The sequence below is a fragment of the Oryx dammah genome, unplaced genomic scaffold (assembly GCF_014754425.2).
Source record: "Oryx dammah isolate SB20612 unplaced genomic scaffold, SCBI_Odam_1.1 HiC_scaffold_27, whole genome shotgun sequence".
In the NCBI taxonomy this organism is placed as follows: Eukaryota; Metazoa; Chordata; class Mammalia; order Artiodactyla; family Bovidae; genus Oryx; species Oryx dammah.
The window spans coordinates 101,719,147-101,746,377 of record NW_024070211.1 but is presented as its reverse complement, the minus strand read 5'-3'; the positions used below and the strand labels follow the sequence as shown (position 1 = coordinate 101,746,377).

The 27,231-nt window shown below is 39.6% G+C and overlaps 1 protein-coding gene across 1 annotated transcript in view; it reads left to right on the top strand.

The window, feature by feature from the left end:
- Positions 1-4,210, top strand: part of IFIH1 (interferon induced with helicase C domain 1) — a 59,680-nt gene extending 55,470 nt beyond the window's left edge. Inside the window, exons 14-16 of the mRNA XM_040229240.1 lie at positions 2,830-3,020; positions 3,509-3,602; positions 3,703-4,210. Coding sequence (XP_040085174.1) covers positions 2,830-3,020; positions 3,509-3,602; positions 3,703-3,882 — 465 coding nt within the window. The 3' untranslated portion in view covers positions 3,883-4,210. The remainder of the gene's footprint in view (positions 1-2,829; positions 3,021-3,508; positions 3,603-3,702) is intronic.
- Positions 4,211-27,231: the final 23,021 nt, after the last annotated feature.

The following is a 27,231-nucleotide window of genomic DNA, read 5'->3' as shown; positions in this document are numbered from 1 at the left end:
GGGCACGTTAGGTTAGATGTTTGGGAAAAGCCTCTCTAAGAGGGAGAGACATTGAGGCTAGCCCCGAATGTTAAGAAAATAGATCATATACCATCTTGCTGCATCTCAGTTTACTAACATAGAATCATTTGAGTTGTGAGAGGAATGCAGCAAAGGAAGAATGTATTTCTACAATATTTCAGGAAATCCCCCATACCACTGAATTAAAGACTGTAACTACTATAATAGCAAACAATCCATTTAGAAGAAAATTCACACCCTTGCATATGGGTGTGAATGTTAGTTTCTTAACATTGGAATTGGCTCTACCCTAAATAGAGTTTCACGGAAGGGATGCTTTCAAATTGGTGTGCATTGCTATAACCAACTCCAAGGTTTCCTGGCCAGGTTTCTACACGAATTTATATTTTAAAACCCCTTTAAATATAAGGCAAACCAAACATTTTGTGGTGTCAAATCAAACATTTGTAGCCATATAATACCACTGGAAAGTTAGCACTTTACATTTAAAGTACAAAATGAATAAATCACGTGGGATGTTTTTCAAAGATTGATGTTTCAAGACCAATGTTTTGTATAAACTCTAGAACCATCTCTGGAGTTTGTGAGTCACACTTTTCCAGATAATCTCTAGAAAAGACACAGTCTCTTTGGGGGCCCTGTGGACTATCTTATTTAGGTCTCCTTTGGCTAAGAGACCTACTCTCTTAAAATTGCTCCAGGTAGACAAACCCGGAGAAGGGCTGGCAATGACATGGGGTACGTGTCACCACTACTCTGGTCAAAGCCCCATCACACATCACCACCAGGTCAAAACACTTCTTTCTACTGATTTAAGAATCCTTCTCAACATAACATTGGGGCAACCACTAATAAGCAGTTTGAGTTGACATATAAGGGGAGGTCTATTTTCCATGTTATATACTGAGTTTATACATAACCCCAAGCTTCTTCAATCAAATCAGACTTCTAGGAGTAAGTTGAAGATACTAAACATTGTCCCTGGCCTTGACCCAACAACATGTGCCACATTACATTCTAGTTGGAATTAGACTGATTATTATTGGAGAAGGAACTGGCACCCCACTCTAGGATTCTTGCCTGCAGAATTCCATGGAGGAGACTAGTGTGCTGTACTGCAGTCCCTGAGGTTGCAAAGAGTTGGGCACGACTGAGCACGCGTGCAGACTGATTATAGCTGTGCCTTCCATATATTTGTTATGATTTCTTTTCTTTTCTGGCCCTTCAAATTGTTTCATGTCCTTTACCAGCTTAGAGTTATTCTTTTGGTTTCTGGTGTCCTGGTGACATATCCAAACACTGACCTTTGTTTTGTTTGCTTTTTTTTCTGTTGCATTCATAGTTATTTCTTAATTGCCCATATGTATCTGTTCCTATGCCAGATCATCTTTTCACCAGCTCACTGAACTGTAAATATCCTGCAAAAACAGCCTAATTAAACTTTTAAAGAACAGAATACTTCAATTCATTATATTGTTATAATTTACATAGGAAATTTGTATTCATACTTATCTGATTAAATTGTATTATAGCCCACAGGTTCACTTGCAAGGTTTGTTCTCTTTTCGGTGCTAACTATGGCTGCCTCGAGTCAAGGTCTAAAACAGAGGTGAGAGCCAGAGAACTGGGCTATTCAGTTTTGTTCATCAGCACCGATAGTTTACTTTTCCTGAAATCTTTCCTTTGATTTTAAGGAAAACAATGGCTTCCTCCACAACTTAATATCAATTTGTCATCTTTGAGAGGTTTAGTTTGGAGGTAAATTATTTAAAAGCTAGAATTGTCTACTGTGAAGTTGTATAGGTATGAGAACTGGCCAGTCTCTATCTCAAGTTTTATATCTCTCATAAATTTCTGTAATGAATAAGTTTCTCCATTAGCCACATAATTTGGAATATAAAAATTTAAAGATTTTATTCTCTCATCTAAAGACTGTGGGTAATCTAGACATAACACAATAGCTCCATGATGTCATCAGGATGCCAAAATTCCTTTCTCTTCTCTGCCTTTTTACTATTTGGCTTCCATTCTCAAGGTCAAAGCTTTTAGAATTTCAACTGCTGCATGTTCACTCTAAGAAGGAAGGGGGAGAAGGATGGAAAAGGCAATAGTGCCCATGCCAGCTACCTGATACTTAAAGATCCTTTCTGGAAATTTTGTTCAACATCTTATAGACTTATGTCTTAAAGGCCACTGACTTGTAAATGTAGTTATTTAGTGGTGTATTTCCACTCAGAATAAAATTGTAGTTCTGGTACTATGAAGAATGGATCCTAGGTGGGAAACTAGTATTTTCTGTCACAATTGTATAGAGATAAAATAGTGACAAGTCTGGAAGTTACAATATATGAAGAGAAATGAAAGAAACTGGAGGCTTATCATGGATAAGAAACGACTAAGGGTGATGAAGTAAGAATGTTTAGTTCTTTAAAGAGACTTCATGTGGAAGAAAGAGTAAACTTATTTTATGAGATAAAATTAAAACCTATGGAGATGCGGATTAGAAGGAGTTTCATTCTTTTTGTCTTTGTTCCCTTTGTCTTTATCAAATATTGCCAAACATTTTCTCACAGTAGAGCATTTAAAAAAATGGAATGGGATATGTTTTGCACACTTAAGGATTCCACATTTCCATTATTGTAGGAGAAGATTCTATACTAAACTCTTTGGGGGCCATCACCTCCTCACTTTTATTTTTACACTATAAGTCAAGTGTATATTTTCATAACTATCTAAGATCTCTGAATTCCAGGCAACTTACTTCATTGAAACTATGAAAAAAAAATCACATTGAATATTCTTTTGCAGATTTTGGAATTACAGATGCAAAGTATAATGGAAAAGAAAATGAAAACCAAGAGAAGTATTGCAAAGCAGTTCAAGGACAAGCCATCATTAATAAATTTTCTGTGTAAAAACTGTAGTGTGCCAGCCTGCTCTGGAGAAGATATCCACGTAATTGAGAAGATGCACCATGTCAATATGACACCAGAGTTCAAGTAAGTCCAAGAGAAGACTTAAAGTCTTTTAAGTTTCTTTATAAGGGATAAAGCAGTTTGTATTGTAAATGGTCTAACAAAATAGTACAGATGAGATTCATTAGTTTTCCAGAACTTCCCCTTCTTAGTCCCCAAATTATGAACCTTATTTCAAGGGTCCATTTTTCAAATATATACACAAAGGCAGGAAAGGAGAAGTGTAAGACCCAAAGCCATTTTCATCCAAACCAGATCAGTTTGTGAATGCTCATATTTATTTTCAACTTCTTGAGCATCTTAAGTCTAATTAAAATAATCAACAGACATGAAAGAAGCCATAAAAAGCAACATACCATGAGAGGTGTGTGCCCAGTGATTTGGCCAAAGGGATGGAGTATAGAACGGTGCACGCATGTGGATGACTGGCAAGCCCAGTAGTGTGTGCCATGGGCTGTGTACTGGTCCTATATGAATTCTCAGGGATGATTCTGACTCCTTGATAATTTTAGGAAACTGTACTTTGTGAGAGGAAACAAAGCACTGCAAACAACGTGTGCTGAGTATCAAACAAATGGCGAGATAATCTGCAAAAAATGTGGCCAAGTAAGTAAATTGCTGTGGGCTTAATTTTACTTTGGCCAAAAGGAATTCTTAATTGAATGTGCATTTAATCTTTCCTCTCCCTCTCTCTTTTGTTTTCCAGGCTTGGGGAACGATGATGGTGCACAAAGGCTTAGATTTGCCTTGCCTCAAAATAAAGAATTTTGTAGTGGTTTTCCAAAATAATTTACCAAAGAAACAATACAAAAAGTGGGTAGAATTACCAATCACATTTCCTGATCTCAACTATTCGGAATATTGTTTGTTTAGTGATGAGGACTGACATTTGATTCAAGATTTCTTTTAAAAATAATAACAACTTGACATTTACATGATTTTGATTGTTTTCATCATACTACAGAACTTATGTGAACGTTAATAAAAGTCAATGCTTTACTCTGTATTGAGCTATATGAAAGAAGACAATATATTATGCTTTCAATTTCTACCTTGTTGGTGGGCAGAGGTTAAAAATAAAAACCTTCCAGCAAAACCCTTTAGTGTGGAGCAGTATATTGCTGTGGGAAGGATGTTCGAGTATAAATAAGGATCTGAGGTACTAATCTCAGTCTTGTCACTAATTTCAGAATAAAATTAAGCAAATCAGTTCATCTTTCTGAACCAGTCTCCTTTTTGGTGAAATGGTAATGGTACTATCTGCTTTTGCTTTTATTGGCTTTCTATTGCTTCATAGGGCTTCCCTGGTGGCTCAGGGGTAAAGACTCTGCCTGCCAATGCAGGAGACCAGTGTTTGATCCCTGGGTTAGGAAGATCCCCTGCAAAAAGAAATGGTAACCCACTCCAGTGTTCTTGCTTGGGAAATGCCATGAATAGGGAAGCCTGACAGGCTTCAGTCCATGGGTCACAAAACTGTAGGACATGACAACAACTAAACAACAAGCAGCTTAAACAACACCCACTTATTAATGCGCGTGTTCTGTAGCCCAGAGGTTGCTCAGCATCTCAGGAGTCTGAAAGTCCAGGTGTCAGCTGATGTTTTCACCTGGATACTCTGGAAGAAGAATCACTTCCAATCTTTTCAGGTTGTTGGCTGTCATTTCCTTGCAACTGAAGAATAGGATTGCTATTTTTTTGTTGGCTGTCTACTGCTATTTCCTTGTTACTGTCTACTCTAAGCCCCACAAGTCACCCTTATCATGTGGCCTGCTCATGGGGCCTTTCACAGCTACTTGTTTCTTCACTGTCAGCAGGAGACTCTCTCAAGTGTGCTAAGACATTCTAATTGCAATCATGGGAATTTTAACTGTAATCCCATCATATTGACAAATCCTACCCATATTCAAGGTTGGGGGAATTTTCAAGGAATATATACCACCAGCAGAGATTTTGGAAGCCTTCTTAGAATTCTGCTTCCCACATCCTTGCCCAGTGTTTATGATTAAGTAATATACGTGTTTGGCATGAGTTTGAACAAACTCTGGGAGATAGTGAAGGACAGGGAAGCCTGGTGTGCTGCAGTCCATGGGGTAGCAAAGAGACACAACTTAGCAGCTGAACAACAACAGCAACAATATATACGTATGTATGAAAGTATTTTGAAAAATATGAAGTACCACAAAAGGCAAGGTATTGTCAGGGGACTGTAATCTCCTCACTTCTGTCTCATTACAACAAAGATTTGAAGCAACAGACGTTAAAGCCCTCGGCGCATCACAGCTCTCGGACAGTCCATGTTATAGTTCTTGGACAGATCAGTTTTATTTAGCAAATAAAGGAAAATACATTCTCAAGGCATGAGGGTATGCCAACCCAAAAGACCATAAGAGAAGAGAGACACAGAGAGAAAAAGAGCATGCGTGGGAGAGAGAGAGACCCATCATGGCCATTTGGCTCCTCTTTTTATATGTTTTTTCCTCCCCCTGGGCCTGCCCGATGTAATTGGGCTAGCCAGGAATGCTGTTTGTTCTACCTGAGGTCCTCACTCCGGTCCTCGGACCTTTCTTTGTTCTATTTTTGCAGGCTTTTCCCTTCCTTGTCTTTTAGCCACCTCCATTCTGGACTCCTTTTTCCTATTCTAACTACCTAACATACCCGCCTCAAGAGATGGGAGGCCCAATTCTTTGGGAATAGGGACGTTGAGGTCTTTCTGGCTACTGCCTACTGAACTGGGATAGCGACAGCTATTGGGCCTCCCCCTCTTGCTAATTTCAGGCCTCAGAGTCCTTATAGTGGTGTCCATCTAAGGGTGAGTGACATTTTCCATGGTAGGCTTTAGTTTTATATATCCTTGTTGAACTGGCACTGCATGTTGTAGCTTATTGACCTGGACAGAGACAAAACGGATTACGCAATTGATAATACATAGAACAATCATAAGCAGCGTCAATATGACGTAACAAGGACTAGTAGGGACATTATCCAACTCCAAATTCCCATCACTAGGATGGCTCAAGTCCCTTCTTGTTCAGGGATCAGAAGATCTATCTCCTGTCTGTTTTGGAGTACAACCTCTGCCAAGCTATGTTGACTCTTTAGAGTTGTCCTGAGAAATCTTATCCCCAGAAACTAGAATTTGGGGGTGTTTATTAGAATGACACTCATTTGTAGTTCTGAATAGGTATCTGAGATTCCCCCAGGGGCTCACAGGTGTATTGAGTGTCCTCTTCTGTTTTCTTCCACAGCTTGACTCTTGAGTAGTGAATCCAGGAGTCATGTCCTGGTAGCTTGACTGCTGTAGGGGTAGAAAGTATTACAGGGTATGGGCCCTTCCATGTGGGCTGGAGTTGAGACTTTGGGAACCCATCTTTCCACATTTTAATTAGGACTTGAGTCCCTGGAGCATATAGTGGTGATTCCTTAGAACCTTTTGGGTCCTGGTTCATACCCCACAAGCGTATATCCTGTTGGGTTGACCAATGGCCATGGCATAAGATTGGAGGGTTTGAGCCTCTGGATCTAGGAAGAAGTCTCCCATCAGTTCAGTTCAGTTGCTCAGACATGTCCAACTCTTTGCGACACCATGAACCGCAGCAGGCCAGGCCTCCCTGTCCATCACCAACTCCCGGAGTTTACTCAAACTTATGTCCATTGAGTCAGCGATGCCATCCAACCATCTCATCCTCTGTCATCCCCTTCTCCTTCCACCCTCAATCTTTCCCAGTATCAGGGTCTTTTCAAACAAGTCAGCTCTTTGCATCTGGTGGCCAAAGTATTAGAGTTTCAGCTTCAACATCACTCCTTCCAATGAACACCCAGGACTGATCTCCTTTAGGATGGGCTGGTTGGATCTCCTTGCAGTCCAAGGGACTCTCAAGAGTCTTCTCTAATGCCACAGTTCAAAAACATCAATTCTTCAGCGCTCAGCTTTCTTTATAGTCCAACTCTCACATCCATACCTTTCCTTCCAAGGAGTAAGCATCTTTTAATTTCATGGCTGCAATCACCATCTGCAGTGATTTTGGAGCCCAGAAAAATAAAGTTAGCCACTGTTTCCACTGTTTCCCCATCTATTTGCCGTGAAGTGTGGGACCAGATGCCATGATCTTAGTTTTCTGAATGTTGAGCTTTAAGCCAACTTTCTCACTCTCCTCTTTCACTTTCATCAAGAAGCTCTTTAGTTCTTCAACACTTTCTGCCATTAGGGTGGTGTCATCTGCATATCTGAGGTTATCGATATTTCTGCAATCTTGATTCCAGCTTGGGCTTCATGCAGCCCAGCATTTCTCATGATGTACTCTGCATAGAAGTTAAATAAGCAGGGTGACAATATACAGCCTTGACGTACTCCTTTTCCTATTTGGAACCAGTCTGTTGTTCCATGTCCAGTTCTCACATGGAGGTCTCCCATATAGTATCTCATAAGGACTAAAACCAACCTGTTCCTTAGGGCCAATATGGGTGCAGAGGAGAGCTATTGGGCAAGTCTCCTTCCATCCCAGAGAGGTCTTTAAATGATGTCCCATTGTTACTTTGCAATGATCTGTGCAAATTAGTCTGTGGAACTAAGGTGGCAACCCCTTTTGGGTCATTGTTCTGTAATGATGCTCTCTTAGCTGCCTGATCAGTTGCTTGGTTCCCTCGTGCCACTTCCGTGCTCCCTTTTTGGTGTCCTTTACTCCAGGAGTTGGTGATGGACAGGGAGGCCTGGCGTGCTGCGGTTCATGGGGTTGCAAAGAGTTGGACTCAACTGAGGGACTGAACTGAACTGAACAGTGGAAAACTGAAACCTCAGCAGGCAGATGGGCTGCCTCCAAGAGTCTAAGAATTTGATCACCACATTTGATTGGGGACCCTCGGGTGGTCAAGTGGTCCTTTTCTTTCCAAATAGCAGCATGTGCATGTAGCACCAGAAAGGCATATTTGGAGTCAGTGTAAATGGCTATTCTTTTTCCTTTTCCCAGCTCTAAAGCTTGAGTCAAGGATATGAGCTCAGCTAATTGGGCTGAAGTACTTGGTGGCAGAGGCTTAGCCTCTAATGTCTCAAAATTGGAGACTACTGCATATCCGGCTCTTTTACCATCCAAGACAAAGCTGCTTCCACCAGTGTACCAGATTTCCTCAGGATTGGTCAGAGGATCTTCGACAATCCCCCTCAGGGTTTTGTCCAGTGGTCCAAGATTTCTAGGCAACAGTGAAAGGGGAGAGAGCCCTTGGGGATAGAAAGGAGGGTGGCTGGGTTAAGAACCTCACAAGGGGATATAGTGAGGCCTGGATTTTCCATCAGCACTACTTGATATCTGAGAATTCTTTTATTAGGTATCCATATATGGCCTCTCCCATTTAGGAGTTGTTTCACTTGGTGGCTGGTAAAAATAGTTAGTTTACCCCCAAAAGAGAGTTTTAAAGCATATTCTATCCGGACTGCAATAGCTGCAAGGTTCCAAAGGCAGGGAGAGATTTCTTCCCAATAAGGGAGGAGGACAGTCAGGGACCACTAGAAACTGGTGGGAAAATATTTGTCCATCTCAGCAACAAAGTGCTCAGGTGAATTTTTTTGTAACTTGTTTTTCCTGTAGCACTCAAAATGTACAAATTTAGGAGGAGAAGCCTCTGGAGTAGGAGATCAAGACAGACTGGGTAGCCCCCGTGTCAATCCAAGAAATTCTCAGACCTACCCGCCACATCCAGTTGCACTCTTGGCTCCAGCCCCGTGATGGTTATCTGTGACAGGCGGGCGGGCTGGCTGGAGCAGGCCCACTTCGGTCCTGTTGAACCATTGTTAGGGAAGGCTTGGGGCTTAACCTTGAGGCTTTTGAGTCCTGAGGGCAGAGTGCCACCCAATGTCCCAATTGATGGCATTTGTAGCAAGCCATTTTAGGACACTTGTCATGGTTTGGATGCTCTTTGGCCCAATGCTTCACCTGTCTACAGATTTTACATTTGCCTCATGCCTTGTCCTTCAAGGACTCGGGGTTGCCATAGGGCTTCCCTGGAGAGAGACCACCATCTGGGCATGCCTTGTCTCTTTCCTTTTCTCCCTCTCCTGGGCCTTGGCTTCCTTCTCCTGTTCTGTTATAAAAGGTATTGGTGGCTGTCTGGACCATCTCATCTAAAGAGGCAGTAGGGTCCTGCTGCTGTAGCTTTTGTAACTTTATTCTGATATCTGATACACACTGGGACAGGAATTTGTCCTTTAAAGTCACCTGTCCCTCATAAGAGTCTAGGTCCAGATTGGTAAACTTTTGGAGGGCCTCTTTTAGCCTTTCTAGAAAGGCAATGGGGTCTCGTTGGGCTCCTGCGTTATTGCTGAGACTGGGCACAGTCCTACAAGTCTGTGGGACTTCTATTTTCATGGGTGGACTTCCTTAGGGGTGAGTCTTTCTGAAGCTTATCCTACCCAGTACTGTTGCAACCTGAGAGCCAGGTGTCCCCGGGTCAGGGTGCAGATCCCCAGGCAGGCTGAGGCGTGACAGCCTCCTGGAGATCAAATCCCCGGGCAGGTCAAGGCAGATCAGCCTCCCAAGAATTGGGTCCCTGGGCAGATCGAGGCATGATGACCTCCTGGGACCCCTGGACTGGTGGAACCCTGAGCAGGTTGAGGCATGACAACCTTTCGAGGACCAGATCCCTAGGAGGTCAAGGCAGGTTGACTCCTGGGACCCCAGGACTGGAGTTGGGTATCCCCAAAATCTCCAGCGTGACCAATGCTGGGTAGGACTAAAGGGTTGAAATTTTAACTCATTGCCAGTTTGTTCACCACAGATGGGAATAGATACCCTGGTGTAAAGCAATCCAAGCCTGTGCCCTGAGACTGGGAAACAGTGAAACAGTCATAAGCCTTATCCTCTTACTGCTCTAAGGGATTGTAAATCACTGATTTCTTCCCCTAGTCCTCCATAAGAGCAGGTTAGGGTGTCTCCAATAGTAAACATTTCATTGTCATAGACCCACTTTAGGTAATAACAGAAGTAATGAAAAAGGAGTGGGTTATCTGGCCTTGTTAGGGGCATTCAGTTCAGTTGCTCAGTCGTGTCCGACTCTTTGCGACCCCATGAATCGCAGCACGCCAGGCCTCCCTGTCCATCACCAACTCCCGGAGTTCACTCAGACTCACGTCCATCGAGTCAGTGATGTCATCCAGCCATCTCATCCTCTGTCGTCCCCTTCTCCTCCTGCCCCCAATCCCTCCCAGCATCAGAGTCTTTTCCAATGCGTCAACTCTTTGCATGAGGTGGCCAAAGTACTGGAGTTTTAGCTTTAGCACTTATTGTATTTCTTTAAGATCACACAGAAGTTGTCATTTCTACATTTTTGAAGATTAAATCTTAAGGGAAATCAGAAAGGAATCTCATATTTCTTGTAAATTTAAGTCATGGAAGAACCACATGATTGAGACAGAACCACAATAGACCATTTTAACCCACACTTACCCAGTCTCACAGATGGTCTGCTTCACAGAAAGTTACCTCCTATGACTAAGGAGAAACAAAATGTTGGAGGGACTAAAAAGTAAATTCTGTGGTTTTTGGATTAATTAAATTCAATCTAACAATATCTTTGAATCTTTTGATTAAGACCTGAGCAAATATGAAATTAACCAATCAGAGCTCTTCAGAATATAAGAGGACAAAAGAAGGCTATGACTTTCTCAAGATATTTTAAAAACTCCAGCTGACTCTATTTAAAGTATTACTGTCTTCTAGAGTATTTTGGAAATTATACAAGAAATCAAATGCATAGAATAGCTAAACATACTACCACAACATATGTAGACTATTTATGAAGTATCAGCAAATACTAGGTTTTTTCATCAATGTTTTCCAGTATGTTTTCAATAAAGAGATATTATTTTTACTGCAAAGTTTTAAAATACATGTTTCAAGTAACATAAAACTTAATATGCACTGTAACTGAACTCAAACTTTGATGCATTCAAAAACCATTGTAATCATTGTAACACTTTGATTGTTGATGAACAGTTTAATATTTTAAGGTCATTTACAGACTATCCTCATGACAGGTAGATATCATGTCAGATGCCTGAGTTTCAGTCCCCATATAGTCTTCAATTACTTGGGTAACTGAGCAACCTCATTTCACAGAGCCTGTGTTTGCTTTCTTAAAATATCAGAGGTTGTATTAAGTGGTATCAAAGTTTCCTTACAACTCTAGCATTCGCATTGTTCACGCTTCTGGCTCCCTGGCTGCTCTCATATGGAGACCTTGTTTAGTGATTTGTGATATTACTAACCATGGACTACGGCTTCCGTGGTGGCTCAGATGATGAAGAATCTGCCTGCAATGTAGGAGACCCAGATTTTGACCCCTGGGTTAGGAAGATACCATGGAGAAGGGAATGACAACCCACTCCAGTATTCTTGCCTGGAGAATTCCACGGACAAAGGAGCCTGGTGGGCTATATAGTCCATGAGATCACAAAGAGTGAAAAACAACTGAGTGATTAACACTTGAACAACTGTGGGCTAGATATCTACCACATACGTTACATTACACTTTTTTTTTTTTTTTTTTTTTACATTACACTTTTGAAGGTAGCTCTTGTTTGCTGAAGGGCATTGCAGAGGTCTCACTAAACAGGTTCACAGGCTGGAGTCATGCGTCTCAAGGCAGGGTTGAAAGGTCTGAAACGGTCTGCAAATTTTAGAACAACCAGCATTTCCAAGCCAATAGATCACTGGCCAACCTTGGGGATAAGAATTGTAAAGACTTACTACCAGAAGTTTGAGATCGTTTCAGTGAAATCCCATGAAATTAAGATACAGTAACTTATGGTTTATACAGGTATTTTTTTTTGTAAGGCATTGAGAAAACACATAAATGGATGAGAAATGGTTTTCCACGGATGATTAGTGCATGTCACAAGCAACTGTTGAAAATTAAAAAGAGAGGTGAATATTTTCCTCTCTGTAATTTAATAGTCTCTATATCAGAGTGTTGTGCCTTAGGGAAAGGAAGGCTTCTGACATTGTTTTCAAATGTTTGAACCTAAAGGCAAAGAGGATTCAATGTTTTTCATTGTTGTTGTTGCTTTTAAGATGTAAGAGTCTTGAACACGTTTATGTGCTAATAGAAAAGGACAAGAGGAAGTGAGAAAATTAGCAATGTTCAGCTCAAAAGTAAATTGTTTATTGGATATTAATAATATATTCTACAAAATGTTCTTGCTACAGAATTTTCTAGTCACCCTGATCCTTTTTCACCCTGATGCCTTTGCACAAAAATAGAAGCCCTGCCAATAGGTGGAAATGGCAACCAGCTCCAGTGTCTTTGCCTGGAAAATCCCATGGACAGAGGAGCCTGGCAAGCTATAGTCTATGGGATCCCAAAGAGTCAGACACAACTGAAGCGACTTAGCAGGCAGGCAGGCAGAATCCCTTCCTTGCCATCTCTTCAGGAGACATCCTTCACATTTTTCAAAGACAAAATCTGTGTGTCACTTCCCAGTATTTAGCACAGTTCACGTTTTCAAAATTAGAATGGAGAGCACACCCAGGGAAAGTAATGTTCATGCACCCTGAGCATAACAAAGTGTTCATTTCCAAAATCTGGTCAACAATTACATGAGTCATAGCAACAAAGAAAAAACAAGAAAATTATTTTATTTTCTTCTAAGAGGAAGTTAATTTGAAGTGACTGTAAATTTGTTTGCTGTTTGTGAATTTATCCTTAATTAGTTCTACTAGGCACACAATTTTACATCTTTGTTTTTATTAGTAGGGTATGGAGTGAGACAAACTTGGGTGTGGATCCTCACTAGCTTTGTGACTTGAGCAAGTCACTTAATATCTCTGAGACTATAGGCAATTAATATCAATCTTGAGGAACTGTCAGGAGAATTTGGATATTGCATAAAACATACCTATTAAGTGCTAAATGCATTTGGTTTCTTGTATAATCTCCAAATATATACGTATATATTTCCAAATAATATATGTATGGAATAAATTAGTAAGAGTTTTCAGAAAAGCAGAAGCAGTGGTAGAAGCACAGCTGTGGATATAGCACAATGAGTAAATTTGAGACCTATGTTTGATTATGAGTATTACAAACATTCAATATTTATCTAGAGGGCTTTTCTCAAGAAGTAAGGGGCTCAGTGGTGAAGAATTCACCTGCTAATGCAGGAGATGCTGGTTTGATCCCTGGGTTGGGAAGATCCCCTGGATAAGGAAATGGCAACCCAATCCAGTATTCCTCCCTGGAAAATCCCACGGACAGAGGAAACTGGCAGGATACAGTCGTCTATGGGATGGGATCACAAAAGAGTTGGACAAGACATAGTAACTAAACAACAATATTAGTTATAATGACAGATGATTGCTATGAATATGCTATTCAGTGTAGTTTGAGGAAGGATTTAATGGCCAAATCTTCTATAGATGCAACACAAAGACAGGTATCAATCACAAAGATAGAAAAATATAAAGATCAACACTTTTTTAAGCAACTATAGGAGTTAAGTAGGTCTAGCATATAAATAGCAATTAGAGCCTGTCTTCATCTTCAAGGAGACTGTAATAATGGAAGCAACCTAATGTATAAACATACTATGCATATATACGGAGAAGGCAATGGCACCCACTCCAGCACTCTTGCCTGGAGAATCCCAGGGACGGGGGAGCCTGGTGGGCTGCCGTCTATGGGGGCGCACAGAGTCGGACACGACTGAAGCGACTTAGCAGCAGCAGCAGTATTCCATAATGTGTGAGTATACGTACATACACACACACATATATTCCATTATGTGTGAGTATACGTACATACACACACACACACACACATATATATGTGTGTATGTATATATGTATGCTGCTACTGCTGCTGCTAAGTCGCTTCAGTCGTGTCCGACTCTGTGCGACCCCATAGACGGCAGCCCACCAGGCTCGGCCATCCCTGGGATTCTCCAGGCAAGAGTGCTAGAGTGAAGTGCCATTGCCTTCTCCGATTCAACCATAAAAAAGAATGAAATATTGTCATTTACAGCAACATGGATGGACTTAAGAGAGCGTTATACTAAGTAAAATAAGTCAGACTAGAGGATGCCATATACTGTATAATAGCGCTTTTATGTGGAATACAAAAAATACAACAAACAAGTGCATATAACAAAAAAGAAACAGACTCATGCTATAGAGAACAAACTAGGGTTTACAGCAGTGGGGAGAGGGGAGCAGTATATACAGGTTGGGGAGTGGAAGGTACCAACTCTTGGTTAAGATAGGCTCAAGGATATATTGTACAGCACAGGAATATTAGCCAATATTTTGTAATAACAGTAAATGGAAAATGACCTTTTAAACTGAACATACATTTAAAAATAATAATATAATTTGATACTGAGCAGGCCAGCAATTGCATGAAAAAATGAGAGCAAGTGAGATAAGGATTTTTGTTGTAGCATATGAACAGTAATTTTTGTCTAGCACAAATTGTAATTGTTTTTGTTTGAGGGGGTGGTTCTCTAAACATTTTTTTCAGGTCATATTATAAACTATAAAATATATATGGAAAGCATTGCAGATATTCTTTATAATTTTTAGATATTTTCTACGTAGAGTATTACCAAGTCTCTCTATATAGGAAATTAGTCATTCCATAAGCATCTTGTTTGAGGATGACATCAGATAGTGCTGAGCTCTATTAGTTTATAATTTAAAATCCAAATTAAAGGCTACATTCTAGGTGAGAAGAGAAACAGACTGTTCATAGGAAGTAATATTTAAATATGCAGTTGTTAGAATATATTTAAACCACTATGTAACTTGAATATACATAATGAAATATATAAGGTTTTGCACACTAATTTCAAAACGACATTAAGACACAGATGAAAGAAATTTAAATGTTTTACTCAGTTATATATGTAAACTAATAATGAACCAAAGATGAGCCTTTTTTCAACTTAAATATATCCTTCAAACTCTGCCTTTTGCTATTTTTAATGAGCACTTGTATTTTATTTTACATACACAGGATCAATGGACTGTTAGATGGTTAGTTCTTTCATTCTGAATCTCTTAATGAGCGTGAAAATGATTTTAATTCAATAAGCTATAAGGATTTGTGTAACACTAAAATGACCTGAACACCTGAATTAGTGTTGCCCACCTGAGATTCATATCGATTCACTACCATACTGAGGTTTCTACTACTAAATTTACTTTTTTCCTTAGCATTTGATCCAGATTTATAATTTCATGACTTGACTTTGTACAATTCATGCCTAAATCACCTGTTAAGTTCAAAACTGCAACTTCATGTGACTTTCAAAACATTTATTACATTTGACAAATGAATCCTAAATCTTTCTCTAAAACACTGATGTTTCTTGTGTTCAATTAGACTAAATGGTTTTTCTTGTTTTGAAAACCACTAACATCTTGGGGAAAGATCCTTTAAGGTTCTCCAAATTTTGTAATAAACAACTTAGTTTAGTATTTTATTCTATCACTTGTTTAGAGATAAAACATAGAACTCAAATAACTGCAAGAAACAAAAATAATGTTTCATTCCAAGGAAAATGGTGTTTTACAAACAAGAGAGTAAAAAGAAGAGAAAATGAAGGTAAAAATGGAGTAGAAACTAAATGAATGAAACAATAAAGACAGAAGCAAAGAAGATAAAAAGACACCCACACTAAAACACATAGACAAAGAAATGATAAAGGAAGAAGGAAAAATGAATTTACCGAGAGATATGTGTAGTTTGAGTAAATGGCCAATTCTTGTTTTTATCTACTAATCAAATATTTTTAAGTCCTACTATTTGTTTTGTTGTTGTTCAGTTGCTAAGTCATGTCCTACTCTTTGTGACCCCATGGAATGCAGCACTCCAGGCTCATCTATCCTCCAATATCTCCCAGATTTTGCTCAAATTTATGTCCATTGAGTCAGTGATGCTAACTATCTCATCCTTTGTTGCTCTCTTCTCTTTTTGCCTTCAGTCTTTCCCAGCATCAATGAGTCAGTTCTTTGCATCAGGTAGCCAAAGTATTGGAGCTTGAGCTTCAGCATCAGTTCTTCCAATGAATTTTCTGGGTTAATTTCCTTTAGGACTGACTGATTTGCTCTCCCTGCAGCACCACAATTCAAAAATATCCGTTCTTTGGCCCTCAGCCTTCTATATGGCCCAACTCTCACATCTGTACACTACCACTAGAAAAACTGCTGCTTTGACTATACAGACCTTTGTTAGCAAAGTGATGTCTCTGCTTTTTAATATGTTGTTTAGGTTTGTCATAGCTTTCCTTTCCAGGAGCAAGTGTCTTTGAATTTCATGGGTACAGTCACTGTCCACAGTGATTTTGGAGCCCAAGAAAGTGAAATCTGTCACTGTTTCCACTTTGCCCCTTCTGTTTGCCATGAAGTGGTGGAAATAGATGCCATGATCTTAGTTGCTTTTTTTAAAAATTGAGCTTCAAGCCAGCTTTTTCACTCTCCTCTTTCACCCCCATTAAGAGGCTCTCTAGTTCCCTGAAAAAGTAGGGAAAACCAGTAGGCCATTCAGTTATGACCTAAATCAAATCTCATATGATTATACAGTAGAGGTGATGAATAGATTCAGGGGATTAGATCTGGTAGACAGAGTGACTGAAGAACTATGGATGGAGGTTTGTAACTTTGTACAGGAAGCAGTGACCAAAAACATCCCAAAGAAAAATAATTGCAAGAAAGCAAAGTGGTTGTCTGAGGAACCTTTACAAATAGCTAAGGGAAGAAGAGAAATGAAAGGCAAGGGAGCAAGGGAAAGATATATCCAATTGAATGCAGAGTTCTAGAGAATAGCAAGACAAGATTAAGGCCTTCGTAAATGAGCAAGGCAAAGAAATAGAGGGAAACAATAGAATGAAAAAGACTAGAGATCTCTTCAAGAAAACTGGAGATATCAAGGGAACATTTCATGTAAGAATGGACATGATAAAGGACAGAAATGGTAAGGACTTAACAGAAGCAGAAGAGATGAAGAAAAGTTGGCAATAATACACAGAATAATGACACAAGAAAGGTCTTAATGACCCAGATAACCATTATGGTGTAGCCACTCACCTAGAACTGGACATCTTGGAGTATGAAGTCAAGTGGGCCTTAGGAAGAAATACTATGAACAAAGCTAATAGACCTGATGGAATTCCAGTGGAATTATTTAAAATTCTAAAAGATGATGCTGCACTCAATACACAGCAAGTTTAGAAAATTCAGCAGTGGCCACAGAACTGGAAAAGATCAGTTTTCATTCCAATTCCAAAGAAAGTCAATGCTAATGGATGTTCAAACTACTGTACAATTGCATTTATTTCACATGCTAGCAAGATTAGGCTCAAAATCCTTCAAGTTAGGCATAAGCAGTATGTGAACCAAGAACTTCCAGATGTACAAACTGGGTTTAGAAGAGGCAGAGGAACTAGAGATCAAATTGCCAGCATTCATTGGATCATGGATAAAGCAAAGGAATTCCAGAAAAACACCTACTTTTCTTTCATTGACCACAGTAAAACCTTTGATTGTATGGGCCACAAACAATGTGGGAAATTCTTAACAAGATTATAGTACCAAACCACCTTACCTGTCTCCTGAGAAACCTGTATGTGAGTCAAGAAGCAACAGTTAGAACTAGATGTGAAACGACTGGTTCCAAATAGGGAAAGGAGTATGTCAAGGCTATATGTTGTCACCTTGCTTATTTAACTTATATGCAAAGTACATCATGAGCCATGCCATGTAGGGCATGCCCTGTAGGGCCACAGAGAGTTAGGACAAAATGTGATCCACTGAGAAGCAAGTGGCAAACCACCTCAGTATTCTTGCCTTGAGAACCCCATGAACAGTATGAAAAGGCAAAAAGATAGGACACTGAAAGATGAACTCTCCAAGCTGGTAGGTGCCCCATATGCTAAGACAGATCAGTGGAGAAATAACTCCAGAAAGAATGAAGAGATGAAGCCAAAGCAAAAACAACACCCAGCTGTGGGTGTCACTAGTGATGGAAGTCAAGTCTGATGCTATAAAGAGCAATACTGCATAGGAACCTGCAATGTTAGGTCCATGAATCAAGGCAAATTGGAAGTGGTCAAACAGGAGATGGCAAGAGTGAACGTCGATATTCTAGGAATCAGCGAACTAAAATAGACTGGGATGGATGAATTTAACTCAGATGACCATCGTATCTACTACTGTGGGCAGGAATCCCTTAGATGAAATGGAGTAGCCATCATAGTCAACAAAAGAGTCTGAAATGCAGTACTTGGATGCAATCTCAAAGACAACAGAATGGTCTCTTCCTTTCCAAGGCAAACCATTCAGTATCATGGTAATCCAAGTCTGTGCCCTGACAAGTAATGCAGAAGAAGCTGAAGTTGAACAGTTCTATGAAGACCTGTAAGACCTTCTAGAACACCCCCAAAAGATGTCCTTTTCATTATAGGGGACTGGAATGCAAAAGTAGGAAGTCAAGAGATACCTGGGGTAATAGGCAAGTTTGGCCTTGGAGTACAAAACAAAGCAGGGCAAAGGTTAACAGAGTTTTGCCAAGAGAACACACTGGTCATAGCAAACACTCTCTTCCAACAAGAGAGCTGACTGTGCTCAGATCATGAACTCCTTATTGCCAAATTCAGACTGAAATTGAAGAAAGTAGGGAAAACCACTGCACCTTTCAGGTATGTTGGAAATCAAATCCCTTATGACTTTACAATGGAGGTAACAAATAGATTAAAGGGATTAGATCTGATAGACAGAGCGCCTGATGAACTATGGACAGAGGTTTGTGACATTGTACAAGAGGCAGTGATCAAGCCCATCCACAAAAAAAGGAATGCAGAAAGGCAAAATGGTTCTCTGAGGAGGCCTTACAAACAGCTGAGAAAAGAAGAGAAGCTAAAGGCAAAGATAAAAGACATGCCCATTTAAATGCAAAGTTCCAAAGAATAGCAAGGAGAGATTAGAAAGCCTTTGTCAGTGATCAATGCAAAGAAATAGAGGAAAACAACAGAATGGGAAAGACTAGAGATCTCTTCAAGAAAATTAGAGATACCAAGGGAACATTTCATGCAAAGATGGGCTCGACAAAGGACAGAAATGGTCTGGACCCAACAGAAGCAGAAGATATTAAGAAGAGGCAGCAAGAATACACAGAAGAGCTATACAAAAAAGATCTTCATGACCCAGATAACCGTGATGGTGTGATCACTCATCTAGAGCCAGACATCCTGGAGTGTGAAGTCAAGTGGACCTTAGGAAGCATCACTAAGAACAAAACTAGTGGAAGTGATGGAATTCCAGTTGACCTATTTCAAATCCTAAAAGATGATGCTGTGAAAGTGCTGCACTCAATATGCCAGCAAATTTGGAAAACTCAGCAGCGGCCACAGGACTGGAAGAGGTCAGTTTTCATTCCAATCCCAAAGAAAGGCAATGCCAAATAATGTTCAAACTGTTGCACAATTGCACTCATCTCACATGCTAGTAAAGTAATGCTCAAAATTCTCCAAGCCAGGCTTCAACAGTATATGAATTATGAATTTCCAGATGTTCAAGGTGGATTTAGAAGAGGCAAAGGAACCAGAGATCAAATTGCCAACATCCACTGGATCATCAAAAAAGCAAGAGAGTTCCAGAAAAACATTTACTTCTGCTTTATTGACTATGCCAAAGCCTTTGACTGTGTGGATCATGACAAACTGTGGGAAATTCTTAAAGAGATGGGAATACCAGACCATCTGACTTGCCTCCTGATAAATCTGTATGCAGATCAAGAAGCAACAGTTAGAACTGGACATGGAACAGACTGGTTCCAAATCAAAAAAGGAGAACGTCAAGGCTGTATATTGTCACCTTGCTTATTAGACTTATATGCAGAGTACATCATATGAAATGCCAGGCTAGATAAAGCATAGGCTGGAATCAAGATTGCTGGGAGAAATATCAATAACCTCAGATATGCTGATGACACCACCCTTATGACTGAAAGTGAAGAAGAACTAAAGAGCCTCTTGAAAGTGAAAGAGGAGAGTGAAAAAGTTGGCTTAAAACTCAACATTCAGAAAACTAAGATCATGGCATCTGGTCCCATCACTTCATGGCACACAAATGGGGAAACAATGGAAACAGTGAGAGACTTTATTTTCTTGAATTCCAAAATCACTGCAGATGGTGATTGCAGCCATGAAATTAAAAGACGCTTGCCCCTTGGAAGGAAAACTATGACCAAGCTAGTTACATATTAAAAAGCAGAGGCATTACTTTGCCAACAAAGGTCTGTCTAGTCAAGGCTATGGTTTTTCCTGTGGTCATGTATGGATGTGAGAGTTGGACTGTGAAGAAAGCTTAGCGCCGAAGAATTGATGCTTTTGAACTGTGGTGTTGGAGAAGACTTGAGAGTCCCTTGGACTGCAAGGACATCCAACCAGTCCATCCTAAAGGAAATCAGTCCTGAATATTCATTGGAAGGACTGATGCTGAAGCTGAAACTCCAATATTTTGGCCACCTGATGTGATGAACTGACTCATTGGAGAAGTCCTTGATGCTGGGACTGATTGAAGGTGGAAGGAGAAGGGGACGACAGAAGATGAGATGGTTGGATGGCATCACTGAATAGATGGACACAAGATTGAATAAGCTCCGGGAGTTGGTGATGGACAGGGAAGCCTGGCGTGCTACAGTCCAGGGGGTCGCAAAGAGTAGGACACTACTGAGAAACTGAACTGAACCGAACTGAAAGTTCATTATGCAAAATGCCTGGCTGGATGAATCAGAAGCTAGAATCAACAACTTCAGATATGCTGATGATACCACTCTAACGGCAGAAACAAAAAAGCAACTAAAGAGCCTACTATTTGTAAGGTATTATACTTTAGGCACAGCAAACAGTGAGTAAAATAAGGATCTTTTACCCAATAGAGAGAATTTTTTACTCCATAATGAGTAGAATAAGAATTTTGTTTTTAAGATTTACTTGCCACATTCACAAATTCATAAATTAGCCATATCATAAATATCAACAATATATGAAACACAGTGATCAATGCCATAGAAGAGAGATTACTTCCAACAGGCTTCACTGAACTGTGGTGTGTCCAGGAGGTTTTCCAAAGTCTTTTTGAGGATTAGCCTACCTCAGAAAGGGTGTGTAGGGCAGACATAAGAAAAAAGGAGAACACGTAATAATTTAGGAAAGAGAATTTTACCTTCAAGCATGGGTAGATAACCTCCCATTAGAAAACAAAAAGTTGTTCTGCTCAGAAAAAAAAAAAAAATTTTGCCTTAAGATGTATAATAAGTTTGAGAGAGTTTTTATAAATAACATAGTATTTAATTTTAAAACATTACGCTTTATTGAAGTAATTATAAAATAGCTGAATTGTTTCAAAAGATTCAGTGCCTCTGTAAAGGTGTGAAATGGAACTGAACTGATTTAAGAGGATGAGAACTGTTGGTATAGCGCTTATGGGGAGAGGTCAGGACTTCTCTGAGTGGAGTTATATACGAGAGAAGAATTGTAAGATGCCTGTGTTCTGATTATATCCATCCTGTTCAAAAGATGCTTAGAGATGCAGTCCTACTTTTCCAGCATTCTCCTAGACAAAGGTCTTAGCAAGTGAACCAGCAGAGTCATCTTCTGGCCCAGGTAAGGTCATAATCATAACCTCATAATCATTCTGAGGAAAAGAATGCCCAGACAATCATAGCTTGCTCTGGGACTGTGATGGTGGATGAAGGGATGGATAGTTAATGCCACATATATCTTTGTTTACAATATCCAGTGATTGGGATGCGTTGAAAATGTTCTTTAAAATGCTTTGTGATGAGTGCTCAATTTGATTTAATTATGTGTTTGTGAAGGAAAACTGACCTATAACAATTGAACCTAGTAAATACTCTTCAACAGATAGTGAATTTGCGGAGGTGAACAAATGGATGTAATGAGAATAGATACTCTCTGAATAGGAATTGTAAAAAAAGAAAAAAAATTGCAAAAAGAGGGAAAGAGATGGGAAGAACATTTTGAAAGGGAATCTAAAGTTTCAAGCCTGTTTACAGGACAAGGAGTAAGAGTCAATAAACAAGGCGAGATTCAAGACTCAAGAGGGATAAATGAGAGTGTAATTGTTGAAACAAAAGCCTAGGAAGGAGGAAGAGGATGAAACCAAGAGCCCAGGAAAGACAAAGGTTGGCAGCAGGAGAGCTGCAGCTGTTTCTGAATCAGGAAAAAAGTAAATATGAATAAAAGATACAGCTTAGCCCAGAAGGAGGAGGTTGATGGAAATATTCTCTGACATCAATCACCAGACTATCTGCTGAGCTGGGTTTGGAATTTAAGGATGGACATGGGGACATCTAGAAGGGATTTTCAAACATGCTTTGATGAAGGCAAAATAAATAATTAGAAACCAAGAAGAATATGGTCATTCAGTAACTGAATTAAAAATAATAAATGTAGAAATAATAATTTAATAAAGAATTATGTGCAGGATATTAGACTAAGTTCCTTTATGTTTATTCTGTGGTATGTAATAGGAAAAAATCTGGATGTTAAAAAAATTTGACGGATTTGAAAACTTTAAAATATTATGGTCAGTGTAACACAAAGCTGGTTCTGTTTGTAGCTTCCCTTAGCATGAAGTTATATTACAAGAAACCTAACATCAATATCCAGACTAATTAAAAATTAATTTAATATTTTTCTGGCATCCTCCAAAAAATCCAAATGGAAACTGCATATTATAAAAATATCTTCAAACCTTTTAAACTTGGTGTTTCTCTAAGAATTCTACATTATACATCAGAACTGCTTCACAACCTTCTTTCCTCTTTTCAAAACTCCTCAAAATTATCTCCCTAAATCATCCTGTATTACTTTTTATCTCACCTATTCTTTCTCCCAGTCTCTTCTTTTTAATGTAAATCAACATGGATTTTTTTTTTTTCCTCTCAATTTCTTTTCCTCTCTTTATTATCCTAGGCTTGATGGATGCCTGAACCACAACTGGTTATTCCACCTTGGCAGTATGAATTGGGAGGTGGGAAATTTTTGTGAATATCTGTATTACTATTTTTAGTCTGTGGAGTATCTGAAAGTAACAGTGACCATTATCAATGTATTGCCTTTTATCTCCAAATTCAACCTTTCTATCTGCTCCCTAAAGATATTTCTGGGTCCTTTGAATAGTTTTGATTTGCCTGCTGCCGTGACGTTAAAGTTTGCCTGGAGAGGATGCTGGAGAGGCAATACAGGAAGAAAGGGTTTATTTCCTGGTTCTGGTGTGCTTATATGACAGGCTTCTGCCATCTGAGCAGTTTCTCCAGTGTCCAGTTACTGCAGTACCTGTGACTTTCTCCAGTATCAGTGTGTTGCATGGCAGCCAGCAGTACTCAGTGGCCAGCAACTGCATATTCCCAGGCAGCTTTGTTTAGAGTGCCTCCAATAAGACACGCCTGCTTGAACAGCTTTCCCTGGTCCCCAGAGAGCACAATTTCAGCAAGCTCTAACAGGTAGGCTACTTAAGATCTGATGGCACCATGGCAACTTCCTTGCTTTCCAAAACCTACAATTGCCCTCTCCAATAAAGTCTGAATCAAGCTTGGGTGCTCTATCTCGACCACAAGAGAAGCAGCTGCTTCATATGTCTCTGTTGTTCAGTTGCTAAGTCATGTCTGACTCTTTGCAACCCCATGGACTGCAACATGCCAGGCTTCCCTGTCCTTCACTACCTCCCAGAGTTTGCTTAAACTCATGTCCATTGAGTCGGTGATGCCATCCAATCATCTCATCCTCCGTCACCCCCTTCTCCTCCTGCCTTCAATTTTTCCCAGCATCAGGATCTTTTCCAATGAGTTGGTTTTTCACATCAGGAGGCCAAATATTGGAACTTTAGCTTCAGCATCAGTCTTTCCAACAAATCTTCAGGGTTGATTTCCTTTCAGACTGACTGGTTTGGTCTACTATTTTTATATTCTTTAGGATTCTTTATACTTCTTAGCTAATTCTCTGTTACTCCAAACCCATTGTCATAAGTCATTATCTATATTAAAATTTATAAGTTCAAATTACTCTGTGGTTTTTCTCCCAGCAGACTAAACCCAGATTCACACAACAATATGTAAAGGCATATTGGAAATAGTTCTTAAGAAGTTATCATTTTCAAACATCCAGTTATGTTCTCTTAAGTTTAAGCATTGAATTTCACATTGGAAATTACTCAAATGCATCTGACCAATTCTCTAACCAAAAATTTAGATACAGGACAGAATGTGTTTTATAACTAGATAATTTCATTTTCTGAATCTAAACTATCCACTTTATAATACCAATAACTGAACTGCAAATCTCTATCTTATGTGAAAGACCATGAAATGAGTTGTGGAGAGGATATAATGAGAAAATGTGTGTATGACATATTTTTTAAATACTTGAAACCCACCAGAATTACTCTCAGGGAGAGAGAGCAAGAGAAAACTACTTTTGTAGAACCCTTGCTAATATATTTGCTTATTTTTGAAGATGAGACCTTCTTAGGTCATTGGTAATGAGTCAAAGAAATAGTTTAAATGTTTTGCATTAAACAGAATCAGTTTAGTAGGAGCTAAAGAGAAAGGGAAAAAAAAAATTGAAGAGAGAGGGAATCCCAGAGGCAAGGCAGGAGGCTGCAGCCTGAGTTGAAATTACCAATGGAAATTCAACCATCGTTGTCCCAAAACACCAGTAAATCTGCTTATTACATACTTGAGTTGGTGTTATTTGGCATCAGACATCAGGGCGGTCTGGCAGGGAAATATGGAAACAATGAAAGGAGAGCACACACGCAAAGAAAAGTGGAGACAGAGAAATTCTGTATAACAAACGCTGGACATATTTTACAGTGACTGACACTAAGCAGGCATTCAATAAGTATTAATTTCCTTTCCTGACTTGAAGTATTAATATAAGGTGTAATCTCTGACCTTAGGGAGTTAACAAATTGGTTGAGAGTTCAGTGACTATAGGTACAAAATTGTCAGAAAAAATATGGGTATACAACAACTGTGTGGTATACAAACTATAGATATTCTAGACTTCTGAAAAGTCAGGGATTGAGAAAAACTTCTGAATTAGAGTAATAAGCAATTTGAGTAATGCCTTGTGGTAGAATAAATGTTCATAGTTCTTTAAAATAATTTTAAAAGGGAGGGAGTAGGGCATATGTTCTAAATGGAGATAATGAGGAAGAAGAGAGAAGAAAAATGAATGTGTTTTGCACATCTATTGTGAAGCCAGGCTGAGTGTGGCCTTGACTGGGTAACCAGTACAAATGAAGTCATTCTCGTTTTTTGAGCAGTGGAGTAACATGTTTTAGACAAGATGATCTACAGGGAGTTAAGCTAAATCATCCTGAAGAAATAAAAACTGGAAGGAAAAAAGATTAAGGAAGGAGCTGCTTGCAGTCATTCAGGCTGAGGTGATGAAAATCTGGACTTGATCTTTGGCAGTGAGAGTGAGAGAAATGACTGGTTCTAGATGACGCTGAAATAACGTCACGAGCTGAGGAAAACATGGCTGGCATCGAATTGATGGCAATCAACAAAGAAATACAAAAGGACAACACAGTTGGTGACAGAAAGAAATACAAGTTGTTTCTTTACATTACCTTATTTTTGTTCTCAGTGTGACTCATAATTCTGTTTGGTCATCACCTAGTGCCACGTGTGGTCATGTTCCTGGCATATGGAGTAATTGTTTCATTGCATCCAGGAACTTGCTCACTGGGTTCCAGCTGTTCTCTGGTCCACCCACACATATCACTGAGCTGTGGTGGATACAATTCCTTTGTCCTGAGGAAAAGGCTTGAAATGAGTCAGAATCTCTTTATTTGTGAATAAAGCAAACTTTTTGTTTCCCTAAGGCTCTGGTTACCATGGAGAAGAGCACAATGCATCTTGGTTACTTCCTCCATCCATTCCCACTCTACCAATGGGGACACACTGCCCCATGTGCTATCTTGGTCTCTTAAAAGATAAATAAAGTGGTTCGGGGCACCTCCCACTTTACTGAGGCCAGGGAAATGAATTTCTGATAATGTGGAGGAGATTGTTCTCTACTCTTTATTCTGCAGCCCTTTCAAGTGCTGCTCTCTCTGAGGCTATGGCTTGAGATCATCACACCTTTGTTAGACTTTAAGATTTTTCTAGACCAGCTCTGTCCAATACCTCTGAAGCACACAATTAATCTAAAATTTGTCAATACTGAGTGCTGAAGAATTGATGCTTTTAAACTGTAGTGTTGGAGAAGACTCTTGAGGGTCCCAAGGACTGCAAGGAGATCCAACCAGTCCATCCTAAAGGAGATCAGTCCTGGGTGTTCATTGGAAGGACTGATGCTGAAGCTGAAACTCCAATAATATGGCCACCTCATGCAAGGAGTTGACTTATTGGAAAAGACCCTGATGCTGGGAGGGATTGGGGTCAGGAGGAGAAGGGTACGACAGAGGATGAGATGGGTGGATGGCATCACCGACTCAATGGACATGGGTTTGGGTGAACTCCGGGCGTTGGTGATGGACAGGGAGGCCTGGCGTGCTGTGATTCACGAGTAGGACACGACTGAGCAACTGAACTGAACTGAACTGATGTTGCCAATAGCAGATGAGATTAATTTTCAGTTCAGTTAAGTTGCTCAGTTGTGTCCGACTCTGCGACCCCATGGACTGCAGACCACATAATAACTTATTAAATTCAATGTAGCAAAAATACTATATTGATGTTACCAGGATAAAATTATAATAAGATACTTCACAATACTTTTTTTCCTATTAAGTTTCCAAAATGTTGTCTGTATTTTACATTTCTAGTACATCTTAACTTGAACTTGACCATTCAAGGACTCGATTGATACATGTGGTTAGTTGTCACTGTAGAGGATACTTTCATTTTAGACAGGGAATCACCTGAAATGTATAATATTGTAAATCAATAATACATCAAAAAAGTCTCATAAATCTGGCCCATGAACCCCACAAAGATTTTTTTCTAAATCTAGCTGTTAATCTAATGATGGTTCTTATAATTGAGGATAATTTTTGATACCCATGAAATTGTGTATGGGTGCTAAATTGCCTCATTGTGCCTGACTAGCCCACCAGGCTCTGTCTGTGGGATTCTCCAAACAAGAAAACTGGAGTGGGTTGCCATGCACTCTTCCAGGGAATCTTCCCCACCCAGGGATCAAACCCACATATCTATG